Source organism: Microtus pennsylvanicus, chromosome 17, assembly GCF_037038515.1.
Source record: "Microtus pennsylvanicus isolate mMicPen1 chromosome 17, mMicPen1.hap1, whole genome shotgun sequence".
Lineage (NCBI taxonomy): Eukaryota > Metazoa > Chordata > Mammalia > Rodentia > Cricetidae > Microtus > Microtus pennsylvanicus.
Window position 1 is genome coordinate 3,486,663 of NC_134595.1, and position 17,792 is coordinate 3,504,454.

A 17,792-nucleotide genomic window follows, 5' to 3' on the forward strand; every position below is an offset into this window, starting at 1 on the left:
TTTGGTTTTCTTTCTTTCCCGTTTTTTCCATTCCCCTTACCTAAACCCTCTTTGTAGTGTTCTCAGAAACCCTCTAGTCGGGGCTGGACTGGTTTGGTATATCTAGAGAGCGGTGCCTGCCCTGACACTAAGTAACTCTTTCCTTGCAGGCCCTCTGAGTGCATATAGCGTTATTTGTCCTTAGATTAGAATTTTGGCAGCAGCTCAAACCGGGATCTGTGTTTGAGGTCCAAAATCCAGGCTTTCCCCTCCCTTCAACAAATAATTGGGAGTAGGAGTCGTCCTTTACAATTGGACTTTAAACCAGGAAAGTAAATCTGGAGTTTTTAGTGATACGGATTTTCCTCGTAAACCTAGAAAAGCAAACAGGGAAAGGGAGAAAGAAGGGAATCAAAAGGGGTGTGTGTGTGTGTGTGTGTGTGTGTGTGTGTGTGTGTGTGTGTTGCTCTCTGGCAGAACTCGGGGGGTCCTCTGACCCCTCCTTTGTCTTCAGGTATCTAAGATTACTGCCCTGTGACACTGAGCCTGTGGACTCCCACTGTAAAATCCCTCTATGGCATCACTCTACTAGTGGGGAATCACTTCTGATTCGGTTTTGTGTGGGTTTATCTCCATGTAAATAAGAGTGAATTAAGAGCTACCTGGATGTGATTAACAAAGCTAATGGCAAGTCCTGCTAAGGAAAGAAACCACCCAGAAGAAACCTCAAGTGCAAACCAGGGAGAAATGGTATAGTTAGATGTGTGTGTTCCTCGACACCCAGACTTTATATTTCTTGATCTGCAGGCTACTAGGGAAGGGATGGCAATGTTAGCCAGGTGTGCCTGGTGAGGGTAACAGTTGGGGAGCACCAAACCACCCTTAAGAATATAGATGTGAGTGTTTCCCCCAACTGTTAGCTTACAAGCACACGTTTAGATAGTTTTCATGCCTCCACTTAAAAATAGTTACCATAATGCTATTTTCTTTCTGTCAACACGGTGACCACATTTCCTTGGGGAACCATGAGCAGAAGTAGTTCCAGTGGCATTTCCAGAGGCCTTCATCTACCTGTACTATGTGCTGAAGCTTGGAGGTGTGTTGGGGGGAACAATTTTATTGCTTGGAGAAAATTTTTATTGAATAAAATCGTTCCTCGTCTTAAGATAACTACAAGTTAAGGGCGCCGGGGTAAGTAAATCCTTACCCAGGTAGCAAAGGAGTCTGCTTGCGACACAACAAAGGATCTGAGTAGTAAACACAGGAGTGTTTGGGGTTTGCTTCAGCTGGGGCTGACAGTGTGTGTCGCCTCCACGCACTGCTGCCTCTGGGACCACAAGGCTGAGCCGCGAACTGATTCCATACCCCAAACACAGTCTGCCATCCAAACTCCTCCTGTAACGCCAATGCAGGTGGCATTGTGTTGAATTCTGCGTGTGTGGCATCAGAGTTTAGGAATTTAGGAGGAACAAACATTTCCTGGGCTCTGCGGAGTTTCCCACCCGGCAGGGATAGCGCGCCCTGAAGGGAGGGCGCTCCTTCCTCGGGGTGTGACACACCCGCAGCCCTGCACAGCGGTGCGCTGGGCGGGGAGGAGGTGCGGGGTGGGAGAGGTGCGGCGGTGCGCGAGGCACCTTAACTTTGATCGCGCGGCCACGGGGTTGTGAGCCACCACCGCCCCGCCCGTTCTGGGTGCCGCGGCCCTCGGCTCTGCGCCGCGCGCCTCCGCCGCTGCCTCTTTAATCAGGAACACAGAAGGGGCGGGCCCTGAGCCGGCGCGTAATCGGATCGCTCTGCCGCGGCTCTGACATCCACATGCTGCTCGGCCTGAAAAGGCGAGGGGGGGACCTGGAGGGGGAGGCAGAGGAGGCGAGCGAGGCATCAGCCCGCAGCCCGCCCCCGGCACATCCTCAGAAGAGCAGACACTCGGCCAGCCGCTGGGCGAGGTGGAGGTGAGGGCGGGCGCCAGCGAACTCGGAGAGCCGCGCGCACACTCGCGGGCGATCCCTGCCGCCGCCGCACCCGCAGCAGCACCGGCCGCCGCCGCTTCCTGCCTCGCACTCCCCTCGAGAGACTGGCCAAGCGGGTGTAGCTGCCTGGGGTGGCTCCGGCTAAGGGAACCGGGCGAGGACAAGAGCCGGGAGGCTAGCTGCCTACCACTCCGCCTGTCCAGCGGTCGGTGTCTCTGCCCGGCGTGTGTGTCCCGGGTGCTGGAGGGACCTGTGTCAGTTTGCGCCACTGAGATCACACAGCTGCCTAGGGGCCGTGTAATGCAAAGGGCAAGTCTTGGCTTTCATTTTTATTATTATTACTATCTTACGCTTGGCTTTCGGGAAACCCTCGTGATGTTGTAGGATAAAGGAAATGACACTTTGAGGAACTGGAGAGAACATACAGGCTTCTGGGTTTGAAGAGGAAACCGGTCCCCGCTCCCCCCAGCTTGCTCCCTCTTTGCTGATTTCGGGAGCTATCACCCAGTGAGGTGGGGATTCCAGCAAGAATTAAAGGTGAAGACAGACTGGCCACCAGGACCAAGGAGGGAAACGCTGATCATTAGAGACCTTTGCAGAAGACACCACAAGGAAGAAAATTAGAGAGAGGAAAAACACAAAGACATAATTATACGAGATTCCACAAACCTGGCCACGGAGAAAGCCTCTCTCTCAAAAAATGGATATGCTCCCTCTTACCTGGGTTATCTTAGCTCTGTACTTTTCAGGACACAAAGTGAGAAGTCAACCAGGTAAGCCCTTCAAAGTTTTTTCTATATTTTTATGTGGTTCCCCTTTAAAGGCGACTGGTAATGCAGAGAAGCCACGCAAAACCGCTCTGGAGGAGGCTCCCTCAATGCTCAATAATTTAAAGGGAGATCTTTACACCACCAGGGCTGCGAAGCCCAACTTTTCTCTCTTGCTAGGAGTGTGTGTGTGTGTGTGTGTGTGTGTGTGTGTGTGTTTTGTAACAGAATTTGGCGGTGTTCAGATGTCACATATGGACTGAATCAAAGGTTTAAAAATACTACAAAGCCTTTGCATTACAGTTTTTGGGATTTTTTTTCCTGTCTTGAAGCAGAACACATCTCCCTCGAGTTTCTTCAACCTAGACAGTGAAACATAAATCATTTACATTCCCTCCACTTAGCTACATTGAGCAATGTTGGCTGAAGGACTTGGAGGGAAAGCGGGAGTCTAGCTTTGGTTTTCAGATGTGTGGATTCTTTTCAGGATGGGTGGGTACCTCTCGGAATCAGAAGACTGAAGTTAGCTTACAGCTAAGATGGGGCTTTCCTGTGGGCAGTTGGTGGTCCCCACTCTCTCCATGTGTTTTCCGGGAAAGCAAATCATGTTCTTTAAAAAATTTACTAAAAAAAAGAAAGAAACTGCATGCCCTGGAAGGTCTCTCCTTCTTGTGAAGTGGTTAGAAACTTTTGAGTGGAATTTGTTCCCAAGCACTGCCAAAAAGGGTGTGTGGACACAGGCTGCAGAGATAAGCACAGTGGGGCCTAGAATAGTCCAGGGCCGGCTTTTGTGGATACCTCCCTGAAAACAGGTCTCTGGTCTCAGGGAATGCGGTTCTTCCTCCCTGAAATTGCTCCGGGGGTGGGGTGGGGGATGCCTTTCTCTGCTCTGAGACAGTATCAGGAACTGACAAAACTCTTAGCAATCGTGGCTACAGGTGACTGTGGATGGGATTCTATCTACAGGAAAATGATGAGAGGAGGAAAGAGGAAAGGCAAAGACACTTGGATAAGTGTTTTTTCCTCGAGGCGCTTGGGAAGTGACAACCAGCCGCAGTGACGGGACTCACTCCCCACAGCCACCCCGCAATCCCGCACCGTGCTTAGCCCGTCCTGAGGAGAAAGCTAAATGCTTTGCCAGGCTTCTTGTCCCTTCCCCAACACACACCTACAACCACTTATGTGGGAGAGATGTGGGTTTTATTTTTGCTATCTTTTAGGTTTGTTTGTTTGGGGGGGGGGGTGCCTTTGAGACTCAAATCCAAGCCTTTGCAGTTTCTTCCCTGCGGTAATTGGTTCTACAGGCATAAGCTAAGGGATGGGTGCAGGTCCGTCCTGGGGAAAATTTCTGGGCCTCACATTTGGTCTTGCCTTAATTCTGAATTCCCAGCTTGAATTGAAATTAAATTACCTCCAATGGACCTGAATGCTGCGTAAATTATGTATGTGTGTGGTTTGCTGTGTATGTGTGTGTGCGCGCACACACACACGCGCGCGCGCGCGCACGCGCTCCCTCCTTGAGAATGCCCAAGGTATATTATGTATTCAGAAGCGGACCCGGTAGGCCCGGGTGTGCGAGTGGGAGCTCACTGGCACACACACCATACAGACAACTTCGGGTTCCCTGTAATGTGCAGAGCGGAAGGGGTTGTGAGGACTCGGGGACCATCTCCTATCCCAGATGTTCGCACATCTGTCCCTGAGCGCAGCATGGAGCATGTGTACATGTGTGTGTACAATACCATCTCGGACCCACTCCTGCTCTGCCACCTGCCTCCCGCTCTCTCTGCAGAGCCCCCTCCAATCCCAATCCCTGGTCTCGCTGCGTCACTTCCAGAGAAGCTCTAAAGCGACGAGTGCGAAGCAGGTCACTCACTAGAACACCGTGGGCAGCCTCGGACCCGGGATGGGATCCGCCCAGAGTAGATATTATCCCGCTCCCAGAAAAGGTGATCGATCACCGGTCACAGTATCAATCGAGCAACTGACTGGTACCCGGAGACCTAGCCCGGGTGGCCAAGGGCGAGGCCAAACTAGACCTCTGACTCACCCTATGTGCGCCCGCCAGGAGGTGGGTTGGTCCCGGCACTACGGCGGCAGCGGGAACCTATTCCGAGAAGGAAGTCAGGAAAGAAGGTGGCGGGCACACGTGGGGGCAACTGAGCAAATGCCCGGGCAGTCCCTGGCAGCAGGAAGGCAAAGTGGGTACCGTGCACCCGGCTCCCAGACGCGTAGCCTCCAGCCCGCTCGGAGCTGGCGAACTCTGGGGAGCTGGGCTGGGCCGGTTCGGTGCGCCCCCTCCTGCCCCCCACGCTGCACTAGGCGCCGCAAGCTTGCCGCAGCCCTTGGAGAACTGCCTTGTAGAAGCTGAGGGTCTGAGGCCGAAAGGTCCCCGCGCTAGCCAGGCGGGGCGGCAGGAAGCCGGGGTGGGATTGCAGCACCGAGGGCGGAGAGAGCGGGAAGCAGCTAGGCAGTCTAAGCCGCAGGAATGCGCGCAACTCGCACAGCCTGCGGGAGGACAGTGCGGCTAGCGCCCGCCTGAACACACGAACAGGTGAAGAGCACGCGGCGCGGGCATCCACGTGGCCGAGACGTGGGCGCCCCCCAGCGCTCCCACACACACACCCCCATCCCCCAGAGCCGTCCCTACCGCCGCATCGATTTGTTTGGGCTACGCAGCAGAAACAAAGCTGAATAATCCATAAACATTCTATTTCCAGCAAAAGCAGAACCAAGACTACAGCCTCTACTAAATTTGCCTCCAGGCCGGTCCCCTTCTCCAGACTAAGGACACCCCCGGGTAGGAGCCTGCGGCATTTCCCTGATGCTGCCCAGTGCCAGAAAGTTAGGTCGTGGCTGAGGCTGTCCTCCAGAGCAGGCACTGCTGTCGCCTGCTGGTGAATTGTGCCCCCCCCCCCCCGCTCCTGGCTGCCCGTGAACACGTGAAAAAAAAAAAAACGGTGTTCACGACCGATGCTTTAGTTTCCCTGATTGATTTCTTTTTAATATCGACACAAGTTAATGGAGGCGAGGCGCGTTATGATTAAACGGCTGCCCCCACCTTTCGCCTCGGACTGACTGCGTCCCTAGTAAGTCCCACCAGCACCTAGGCAGCGTCAGAGTGGAGGATTCAAGTCAAGACTGTCCTAAGGTGGGCGTTGCGTGTGTGAGGAGGCGGAGGATTAGGCGACACTTTGGGAATCTCCGGGGCTCGGGGCACTGGAATCTGCTTTCCAGATCGCTTAACCGATCCTCCCACTCTTGCCGCAGCTTCTGCGGCTCTGGCTAAATTTCTTCTGGAAAGGAAGGAAGTGGACGCAGGGTTTATTGGCGTGGACTGCCAGCTTGGCTCGCTCCCTCTGCCTCCCTTCTCTTCAGTTTCTAACAGAGGAGAGCCCCCTGGCGCTAGCCATTCCCCAGCAGCTCCGCGCCACGAAATTGCTGTGGTTGAATGGATCCGCTGGGGCTTTAATTCTACCAGGAAATGGCTCGGTCTCTGCTTTGGGTTCTTCAGAAGGTGGCAACTCCCCGACTACGCCCCCTCTCCCCCAGCTCCACGAGACCCATGGCTTGGGGCCAAAAGAAGCCAGACCCCATAACTATCTCCCCCTTCCTTCTTACTCCAGGAGATCTTTGATCTGTGATGGCCTTTAACACCATTGCCATGGACACGGGCTGACTCGGTCAATTCAACCTTCAGTCTGAGCTGAGTGATCAGATAAGAGGTGTAAATTGGCTGTGGGAGACAGGTCCGAGTTCAAATAAATCCACTAAGAGAAGCAGTGATAGTCCAAGGGCTTGGTGCGGGGTTTGATGAGTGTTTTAGACTGTCTCCCCCAGAATGTTCCATAGCCGCGGATGGATATAATCCTTTACAAGTAAACAGTAAACTCCCGGATTATGAACAGACAGCCTACTCGGAGCCCTGGGGACGGTCTCCTGCCCTCATTGAGTAAGTGCCCAGTCACCTTTTCCCCAGAAGCAAGCACTGGAGGTGGTGAGGCTGTAACCAGTTGCCAACTGAGTACACGGTATAAAACCGAGGAGAGCGCCCCACGGGGCTTCAAGGCAGGCCCTTACTTGTCCAGGATGCACCAGGTAGAATAGTGAAGGCCCAGTAGCACCTCCAGTGTGAGGTTTTATATCAGCCCATGGAGCCCTCAAAGCATTCATGGCAAAGTGTGAGATTGGAAAGCTGTCGGGACTGGAGACTGGGCTCTCCGGAAAGGGCCCTGCTGCCTAACAAACGGCTCCAGCCCCCTGCTGTTCAGCGGTTAGTGGGTACTCTTCTGCTTCTACCTTCCTGATCTAGGGGAAGAGTGCAAAGACCAATTCCTAGGCAATGAGGCATGAAGGCAAGCAGCAGTAACTGGGGGGGGGGGTGGGGGCAGTGGGAGAAGAAACCGAGGTCCCAGATGTTTTTCATCTCATTCAACTCTTCATTAAAGCAATTAAAAGAGTGAACCGACCAAGTGAGGGACGATTCCAGAGCCAGGCTTAGTGATGGTTTTCAGAACATGTTCCCCAAAGGTCCAGTCTGGAAAGATACAGAGGTGGGAGTTTGCTGTGCAGAAAGCACAAAGCAAGTGCCGTTAAATGGATGGGGCCGAGTCACAGCCATCAAGGAGAAGGTGGCTTTGTTATCTGAACAGCTAAATTTGAGTCCCCTTTGCCTCAAGCAGGTTAGAAAAGTAACCTGGCCAGTTCTTGTTTCCTCTGGCCTCTTGTATAAAACACCTCACCCCCTCTTCTGATAGGAGCCTTGCTCCTTCTATAGAAAGGCAAATTGCAAGATTGTGAATCAAATAGAAAAGCCAGAATCAAATTTACTGTTATTTTGTGTTTTGACAAGCACAACACATTTGAAATCCATTGAACAAAGGAGTACTAAAAAGTGACTGTGGAGCAGGAGTTCATAGTGGCATGAACATATTTGAGGTATTTTTCTCATTGGGCTATCGTTTGCCAGATGAGGTATCTACCTTGAGTGACAGATGTGTTTTCTAAGCCCCGGGAGTTAGCCATTGTCCTGTTCCTTCCAGGAAAGGACTTGCTTGCTGCTAGCTTTTGAAAAAGATAACTAACCCATTTTTGGAAGACACTACAAAAGTTGTGTGTGTTTCATGCCCTCTTTCTCCCCCAACTCTGAGTTCCTACTGCATTTCCCAAGACTATCTGTCTTGTAGAGAAAGGGCCCAGCATTTACCGGTTTCATTCCCAAGCAAGGTGTAGTGGAGTTGGATTCCAGGACACGCTGGCCTTGTCCTGTGGCTGGCCCAGGAGAAAGCTTCTAAAGGTTTAGGAAGCTGTCAAGTTTAGATAAGACTGAGCCCTTATCCTATGGGACCTTGGTTGTATTAATAAGGAGAAATTAATTTTTAACCACTGGGAATGTTGCCAAATTATGTGACCTTTGGCAGACCAGCTGTGCTATAAAAATAAATCCCCCATTTCTGAAAATGCTGTTTCTCTCCAGTAGAACAATAACAACGTGGCAGTTGGGACAGAGACGCACAGGCTGCAGAATAAAGGGGAGGAATGAGTGTTGACAAAAAAAAAATTAGAAGAAGTCTGTGATGCTATGAAACGTGACTACCAGACCTGAGCGTCCTACCAGCCTCTCCCATGGGAGGACTTCCAGAATACAGGAAAGAGTACTGGCAAAACAGGGAGCCAGGAGCCTGTGCGTATGCAGGCAATGGAGAAGGTGCTAAGTGCTTCCAGCCCGCTCACACCCAGTCTTGAACACATCCCTCATTGTTCACACTGGCTGGTTACTGGCATGGGCAGAGAAAAGGGGTATTGACTGGGGCAAAACATTTATCTTTCCCTAAATGCCACCAATAAGTGTCACTGGAGTTCAAAAGCACTGGTGTTGGATCACTTAGCTTCTCGATAATTGGTAGCCGGCGCTGTGTTTTAAGAACTCTGTGCCACTAGAGCACTTAATTGGTTTTTGCCTCAGTTTCCTTATCTGTGAAGGGTGTGTTTGATAACAGTGCCTACCCAGGATGCTGTACCGCATGACATCACGTAGAAGGGATGCTTGATGAGCCTGTTCTGCTGTTAGTCTTGGAGACAGCTAAGCGGGGTTAGCCATCTCATGCTCACACACAGCACTCTCCAACAACTCTGGGGGGTATTTCACTTTTGTGAGATTTATTCATTCTCAGCTGCTCCCTCACTGACCCTCTGTGTGTGTGTGTGTGTGTGTGTGTGTGTGTGTGTGTGTGTTGTAAGCACCAGTTTCTCTCGTTCACAAAGTTCTTCACAGGCCAGTCGCTCCTGCTGGATTTCATCTCCACAAAGGGTCGTCTTCTCTTTGCATTCTTTTACTTCCATATTCTATTTTCCATGTTCTTGCTTTCACTCCTACCCCTTCAAATCTGTCTTTTTTCATTCTATCCCCCATCCCCACCCCTTCCATCCTTTCTGACTGGAAGTGTGCTCAGCAGGGGATGCTGTGTTTAAGGCACTGTTTCGAATTTGTAATAACTTATTCTCGGGCTTTAAGTCCCTTCAATAACTGAAGTAAAAAAAAAAAGTCATCAGAAAAACAAAATAGCTTTTACCCAGCAAGACCCTTAATAATCCCATTTCCCTCTGGGTCTTTATAAAAGAGGCAAGATCTAATCCAGAAAAAAAGGGGGACAATGAAAGGAAAGCTCTTCCCATCTGAGAGAGAGAGAGAGAGAGAGAGAGAGAGAGAGAGAGAGAGAGAGAGTGTCTCTGGTACCCTGCTCCCAGCCCCCAAAGATGTTCTGATAAGTATGTTGGGTTCTGGAGAGAGCTAGTCCTCGAAGAAGATAAAAGGAATTGCAAATTACTGGACCAAACGATCATAATTGTGAGAATAAATGGACGGAAAATGAAGCAGATGTACCCTGAAGGCAGAGTAGGAGCCAGCGATAAAGGCACAGGCCAGATTTAGTGGTGAGAGGCCAGTTGAAGACACATAGGAGACTACCCGCAGTGGCTCACTGATGACGTTGTGGTTTCGCATCTTGCCGATACTACTGATAAATAAATATTTGGAAGTTACCTTTTCGAATGAGAAAAGACAACTAACAATAAACAATCTTCAAGGAAAATATTGTGTTTGCTGTTGCCAGATAGAATGTGCGTCGCCACTGAACTTCCTCATTACTTAAGGTTAGGGTGTCCTTGGAGATCTAGTTCACATCAAGTCCTCCTTGATCTATGCCTGTGTGCTATTACCACAGATGATTAATCTGCCACTTTAAAATCTGTATTTAATAGCAGTTGATGATAGAAAAGGAAAGGGTAGTGGCTGGTGTTTTATAATTTGTGGTAAAATGAATTTTTGATATCTGGTGATGCTCTATTGTGATAAAATATAGTTCTACTTCCATCTTAATCCCTTAATTGGCAAAAGTTCATTGACTCTGACTGTTGGGAAAACTGTGGATTTGATCACGCAGGGCTTGCCGAGGACGGGTGGGGAAGGAAGGATCCTTGGCTTTGGGTGGCTGGTGGCACAGCAAAGTGGACGAGGTCTCTGAACTTTTAAGTTCCTTAGAAGATGTTCATGACTTTGGCTTTTGAGGTAGAGAAGGGAGGGCAGTCCCTGGCACTCCTGGTGTGGAAGTGAAGAAGGGTCCAATACAGGTGAGATTTCCAGCCAAGAAAGCATTCAGAGGAAGGGGCAAGTGACATGCTCACTGGGTTTGTTTAGGGAAGCTTTAGCTTAGAATACATGGTTAGAAATGGTTGCCAATAAAGTTAGAAATGGTGGCTTGGGCTTAATTCAAGACCCAATTTGCAAGGCCAGGAGTTCAAGTTTCATGTGCTAACCAAGGGGGAACAATTGACATTTCAACCTAAGCTTTAGTTCATCCAAATAACTGAAAATATATTTTTTATTAGCTCCCCCTCCCTTCCTTTGGTTATTGGAGATACCTCAAAATTATTCTTCTTCTGTTTCCCTTCCCAAACGTCTGTTAAAATGGTCAGGATTTGTAATCCCAGATCTCTCATCAATGGCATCAAACCTGCATTTGCAATGAGGTCTGGAAAAGAGCAGACATAAAGACAAGCTAATGACGTTAAATCTGCTGCCCTATTGGAATTGTATTTGTTTATGATATAAGGTGACATATAACAAGGTTACCATAGGTGGCATGATTCGAGGTCAGGGGAGGCAATCACGTCAAACCCACATTTTCCCGACTAAGTGCCTGGTCATTTTTAGCATCCAAATCGAAGGGGAAGAGGCGTGCCAAAGGCCCTGCTTCAGCCCTGTCTCCCAGTTGTGTCCAAGGCAAGCTGAGGGTGTGGAACAGAGGGTCTGCTCTGTTTCTCCCTTCCTTCCATACACACAGGCTTGCTTCCTCTCCTGCTTCTGGCTCCGTGTCTCCCTCCCTTCCCAGATGGTCCTTTTATTCAGATTGTGAACTTTATCATGGCAAAGGTTCCAGGGGATTCTCATTTGCTGTACCTTCAGGAGTGCATTGCTCACTGCCACTGCCCCATAAATTGAGTAGATTGCACCCCCTCCTAGTTGCCTGAGGAAGTGGTCAAACTGCCGGCCACATTCCTGGGCTGATGGATTGGCTCATTTCTTCCCAGCTTAAGCCAAGACATGGATTTTATGAGACTGTTTTGTGACAGGCTGAAGTCGCTTTGAATAAAGTAGTATCTCCACGAAGCTCATCCTGAGTGAGTGAGCAGAATCTGGCTAAAAGCCCAAGCAAAGGCCGTAGATGGTGAAGGATTTGCTGCTGCTGCTCTTGGTCTGAGTTTTCGTTCATCCCTGTTGTTGACATGCTCACACAAGGAACTGTGTCTCCATAATATTTATAAACAAGCAGCCAGAGAGCCAGTAAGAAAGCTCCCGTCGACACAGTTAACATGATGAAGAGAGACATTCAACTCTCCATAATGCAGCGTAGCTATGCTCAAGTGGAGGTCCCAGCATTTGTTTCAGCTTTACCAAGTAAATGAAGCAAAAGGTTAACACCTTGTAACACCTTGAACACGTGACTTGTTTTCTTGGAAGGAAGTAACTCCTTGGAATTTGAGGTTGCTTTACAGGTTATAAGAACTTTACCCCAACTCATGGCACAGCCTTTGAATTTTAGAACTAGAAATAACCTTTCAGAGGAGAGTCTCAGCATGGTCTGCTCACTTACCCAAGGACCCCCAGCTTGAGAGTGGTGAAACTAGATTTGATTACGAGGCTCTTTATCCTCACCCAGTGCGATTCCAGTTAACCACCCAGAAACAGCAAGTGGTACGAGAAGGTCACAACCTCCTGTTTAAGTAAGGGAAGAAGAGCATCTTCTTTGCCTTGCTATGAGTAATTAGGTGGAAACAATGTTGTGGGATTCAGGGCAGGGTGGAATTATGTTGTGAGTAAAGACTGAGTTGTAAAAAGTTTCCAAGGGAAGTGACACAGTGGCCCTCAGGTAGATAGCAACCCTACATGGCTGCAAGGAATAGTTCTGCACTCCCAGCAGATGCTTGAAACCATGAATAGTGTCCAGCTTAATGGACTCCACCTTTTGCTATGCATATGTACTTGTGACAAAGTTTAATCTAAAAATGAAGCACAGTAAAAGATTAACAATAGCTAAAAATAAAATATAGCAATTACAATTGCATGCCACAATAAAAGTTATGTGGATGTAGCCTACCTATCTATTATCTACCTACCTACCTACCTACCATCATCTGTCTATCTGTAGCGAATGCATTCTCCTATTGATGATGCTGTGTGCTATCACACAATGAAGCGAATAACTCAGAGTGACTGAACAGCAGTGTTAGGCTGCCATTGACCTCCTAACCATGCGTCAGAAGGAGGATTATCAAGGCATGGATGTCACTGACCACAGGTAACTGAAGCCACAGAGAAGTGGGGGTTACTCACACGAGAAATAGATGTCTCCAATCTGCCTTCTTGTCTCCATGCCATGTTAAAATCACAGACAGAGATCCAAGCTCAGTGGGTTTCAAGCAGATCCAGGAGGTCCCAGAGAACCCCATGAGAAATGAGGGTAGAGCCTAGAAGCCAAAGTGACTTTCTTAGCTTTCTGGTTCCTTTCCTTGGAACAATTAAGGTGAGTTTATTTTTTACTTCCGTTGTTCTTTGGTATTCTGGGCAGAGTTTTTATCCAAAGGGAAAGAACATGACGATTACACACCTAATGCAGTCCACACCTTGAATTAAATGCATAAAGGTGAGACCCTGAAAGACTTCACTCAAGTAAAAAGTAAGCTTCTCCCCTTGTTTGGCCAATGTCAAGCGCCCACCTTCCCTTTTCATGGTAAGCACACACATGCATACACGCATACATGCTTGCACGCATAGGCATGCGCACCTCACTACTCCCAGAGTCGTTCAGGTACCAAGTGTTCCTGCTCATGCTTTCTTTCAGCTCCACTAACCTGGGGGACTACATGGTCTTCATCACCTGTGGTCACAGGACGCCGGCTGCTGAAGCCAACCATCAGAATTCGGATTATTTAAAAGTCCTCACCACAGGGGCCTGGAGAGATGACTAGTTAAGAAGACTTGGTGCTCTTACAGAGAGGGTTCAGGTTCAGTTCCCAGCACCCACATGGTCACTCACAACCATCCAGGAGAGTTCCGAGAGATCCAGTGCCCTCTCTGACCTCCAAGAATCCCAAATATATATATATATATATATATATATATATATATATATATAGATAGATAGATAGATAGATATAGATATAGAGAGAGAGCCTGCATACATATAGGCAAAGCTCTCGCACATATAACACATATAAAATAAATAAATCTAAAAAGGACAAAATTCTCCCCACAGCCTGCTCTAAATCCTATCATCAAATTCAGGCAATACCCTTTTCCTCTAAAACAACCCCAATTAAATGTCCTAGATGGCAGACTAATTTGTAGGGTTCTTCTGCCATTTTCTAATATCTCCTAGAAATCAACTTATTACCAAGGAGCTCTGTCTAATTCAGGCTCTCTAGGAGGGCCTAAGTGAAGGGGTAGGAAATTCTTTCATCTTCAGTGGTGCGAGGAGGGGGGTAGAGGAGTGGGGGTGAGGTAGAGGACTGGGGTTTTAGGGGGGGAGGTTGAGGGGAGGAGGTACGAGAGGTGGAAGGGAAGGGAGGTAGGGGGTGGGAGTGGAGGTGAGGTAGAAGGGTGGGGGAGGTTGAGGAGAGGAGGTAAGAAGGGGTGGAGGGGAGGGGAGGTGGCGGGTGGGTGTGGAGGTGAGGTAGAAGGGTGGGGGAGGTTGAGGGAAGAAGGTAGGGAGAGGTGGAAGGGAAGGGAGGTAGGGGGTGGGTGTGGTGACAGAAAACCCATTGGCAGAGTCAGATGGTGTTTGATTAGGTGATGTGAGCAGGAACATAGAAATTTAGGAAAAAATATATTTGACATTTTACTTTTAATAATAAAAGTGCGTAAGTATTTACTATGAGGGAAAAGTCTAAACTCCACATTAGCTTTCTCTTCTCTAGAAGTTGTGTGGCGTAGAGGCGTTTCATCCGTCCCTCTCACGCACTGACCCCTCACCTGCCCTGCTCACCCCTCCGGCTTCTCACCCACATGGACCTTGGCCCTTCTCTTTGGGAAATGAATTTGCCCGAGGTGAAAGGTGTGCACAAAATAGTTGCAAAATGAAATATCTTGTCAACTCACCAAACAGGCTCAGTGGCTCGGGCTTCATCGGGGTCTGGGTCCCTCCCTGTGTGAGACTGGCCTTAAGGGGTTTGCCCTTGAGTTCAACTTTCTCTCCACTTGGTTTGATGCCTCTGAAACAAGACAGAAAGCATTTATGCAGCTCTTTCAGAGCACAATAAAGGCCTACAAAGTAATGGGCGATCTAGCTCTTCACAAGAAACTAGCTAATTCTTATTGGGACATGCAAGCCCCCCCCCCAACTAGAAACAAAAAGATTAATTATCAAGAAGAGATGTAGAAGGATTTAGTGTGTTTTCTTTACAGTTTTCACTGCTGTCTTTCAAGAATTCCATTCTCTCCAAGAAAAATAGAAACAGAAATTCTAGTATTTGTCTTTGTGGATCTACGTCTGTGCCAGTGACGTGTGATATTTTATGAGTGGGTACAAGACTGAAGTGTGACCCACTGACATGTTTGTGTAGTTGAAGGGAGTATCTAGGTGTGTTTCTGAGTGTGAAGGCAGTCTCGGCAAGAATGCCCACTTATAAATGCATGGCTGTTGGAGAGGTCCCCAGCACACAATGAGGCAGATGCTAACAAGTCCACGGGTATTTCATTAATGTCCTGATTTTCTTCTGATAAAGAAATGATGTGTGGGGGGGGGGGAGACAGAGGAAAGCAGTAGGGTTTTCCATTTTGCTTTCAGTTAATAAATTTCAACAGCAGGAGTGCAGAATACTGGCTACAGAGTGTGGTGGAGTTAAACAAAATTCCTTTTGTGGGGCAGTAGTTACGCTGAGTACAGATAAGAAATGAAACCTTTCTGCCAGGAAGTCGTGCTCCGACGTTGCCGATCTGTGTGTATGGTCTAATTACCGAAAGCTCAACCCTGGGCTTCGGGAGCTGAGGGGAGAAAGTCTTCTTTTAAGAGTAATTGACAGAAGCAGGGGCGGGGCTTGCATAATTGGGGAAACCATAAGGTTACTAAACAGGAGCTCTGCTCAGGTCCCCCCCCCCCTCGTGAGTTCCAAGACACAAAGCGTGGTTTGGGGGTGAGGCCAGTCAGTTTTCTGCAAAAACTGGGGTTAGCCCAGTAAAACATTCTTTCTTCTGCTCCTTTGGCGAAAGAGCTAGCCATCTAATACCTGCTTGTCTGCCTCTTCAGAGGGCTTCTACCATCCCCTTCCCCACTCGGAAGCCAAGACTAATGGACCACCCTATGACCAGCTGGAAGATACTGGTGCCCGTGTTGGCGGAGTGCTTTGGGGCGCCTGCAAGGCCTGCAGGCACGGGCTGCAGAGGCAAGGGAGGGGAGCTGGCTACATCTGGGTGGGAGGGATGGACCCCATTGTCCTCCAGGCCTGGGGAGGATGCAGGGTCATTAGGTAGAGGATGATTCTGTCGCTGTTAGCCCGAGGAAACGGCTCACTTTTGTTTTCCACCCAGTAGGAAATGGACCTGAATCCATTAGATTCTGGGCAGTTCAACCCGGCACAGTTTGAGCCCTTGGAAACTAGATGCCAAAAAGGCTACTTGTGTGGATTTGTGCCCCACCACCATTGTGCAGCACGCCTATCATTTACGCGTTTAAAGCCTGTCAGGCTGGCAGTGTGCAGCAGAGGGCTGGAAGACGGTAATGCCAGCAGACACGGGGGTTGGTAAAGTGCACCTGTAGAGTTAAAAATGCATGACCCATTCGCTCTTTGAGGGAACACAGGAGAGAGACCCCTGTCCTGGCCGGTGTCTGCTGAGATGTAATACATAATTCACGGGCCCATGCTGCTCCATGCAGATGGCGATATTAAATCGTGATTGATGCTCAGAGACAAACAACGTTCACCAAGGGCTCCAAGAGGCTTCGGAATATTACTACGTCTCTTGTGCTCCTCTGCTCTAACCGTGGTATTAAGCAAACCCCACTATTTCCCAAGAACCCCTGCTAGGGACTGCAGAAGTTCCCTCCTGGATAGATGAGAATCTTGAAATGTCATCACCTACCTTTTCTGCCTTTGAAGGTTGTCCCTTCCCTTCTGACCCACTGAGGAGAGGGGGAGCCAGTTCCACCCCTACCTCTGCCTTTCCAGAAGCACCAGCACACTCTGGTGGCCACGGAGCCAGAGGGACGGTGGGCAGAAAGCACAGAGAAAGCTAAGGCGTCTGTCCACCCAACACAAAGCACCTTTGTGGAAATGCTGAGATTGGAGCCAGCAGATTCTCTGATAGAGATTCTTCCACTGGGTGTATATTGAAATAATAAATCAAATCTGTGGGGTGTGTGGAATTCAGTGTTTGGGGAGGTCTTTAAAATAAGCTTTAATCACTCTCCAGAGCCTGTTTTGGCCCAAAGCTGAAAGTGCCGCCCTGCACCTCTTGTAATTGTTGCCAGGCTTGCTTGTGGGTTGGTACCACAAAACCACCATCGTCAGTTCCTGGAGCCCGGCTGCTGGCTGACTGTGCTGGCCTAGGAGACACCGAAAATTAAATGAAGGATTTACGAGACCAAGATAGAGATGGGAGGCTTGACGGAAGAGAGGAAGATAGCCAAGAAAGTGAGACAGGAAAAGGCAGGGAGAGTTCTTAAGAGTACACTCGTGTTTTTATAATCTCCAGCCTTGTAATTGTAATTGGAATATTTATGACCATTTTCTAGATTATGCGTGTGCGTGTGCGTGTGCGTGTGCGTGTGCGTGTGTGTGTGTGTGTGTGTATGGCTGGGTGGCTACAAGGAGTGAAGAGTTGAACTAATCTCTCCCACTGAATGAATAAATAGGTTAGTCTCTCCTGGGCTACCATAAAAGGTTCGTAAAATAGTAGTGATGGTCACCGGGAGGGAGGCTGCTGGAGCTTGTCTCAAGTTCTTTGGGGGTGTTGCTCTCTCTTCCAGACCCACCCTGCGGAGGTCGACTGAATTCCAAGGATGCTGGCTACATCACCTCCCCAGGTTACCCCCAGGACTATCCCTCTCACCAGAACTGTGAGTGGGTTGTGTATGCCCCCGAACCCAACCAGAAGATCGTCCTCAACTTCAACCCTCACTTTGAGATCGAGAAACATGACTGCAAGTAAGTGCAACCCTCCTGTCTGGGGACATAGACATCGGCCACTGTCCTTATATTTTGTCTTTTTGTCCATGAAGGGCAACAGTGGATCCCAGCCGCAACGGGACACATAAAGATGACATTACCTTTTAGGAGAAATACGGTGGAGTTGATTCTAGGGTGTTGTGAAAACTTTGTGGAATAAGGTACAGAAAACAGTGGTACCCTGTAAGGAGAAGTGGAGAGCGTTTCCGTGGGGGCGGGAAGTGGGCTACAAAATCCTACTTACTGGCTCTATGATTTACGTTTCCTGGGAGAGCTCCTCCATTTCAACCGTTGCCTTATTAGGGAGCCCTGCCAGCTTCCCAAATAAAATAGTAGCTGGTCCTTAATATATCCA

At 49.1% G+C, this 17,792-nt stretch overlaps 1 protein-coding gene across 4 annotated transcripts in view; it reads left to right on the forward strand.

Annotated features, from left to right (window-relative positions):
- Positions 1-1,720: 1,720 nt before the first annotated feature.
- Nrp2 (neuropilin 2) overlaps positions 1,721-17,792 on the forward strand; it is a 119,791-nt gene continuing 103,719 nt past the window's right edge. For 2 of the 4 annotated variants that reach the window (XM_075952044.1, XM_075952045.1), the window contains exons 1-2: positions 1,929-2,722; positions 17,239-17,416. In XM_075952044.1, coding sequence (XP_075808159.1) covers positions 2,650-2,722; positions 17,239-17,416 — 251 coding nt within the window. In that variant the 5' untranslated portion in view covers positions 1,929-2,649. Of the gene's footprint in view, positions 2,723-17,238; positions 17,417-17,792 lie in introns of all 4 variants that reach the window. The other 2 variants (XM_075952043.1, XM_075952041.1) reach the window with 2 other exon arrangements.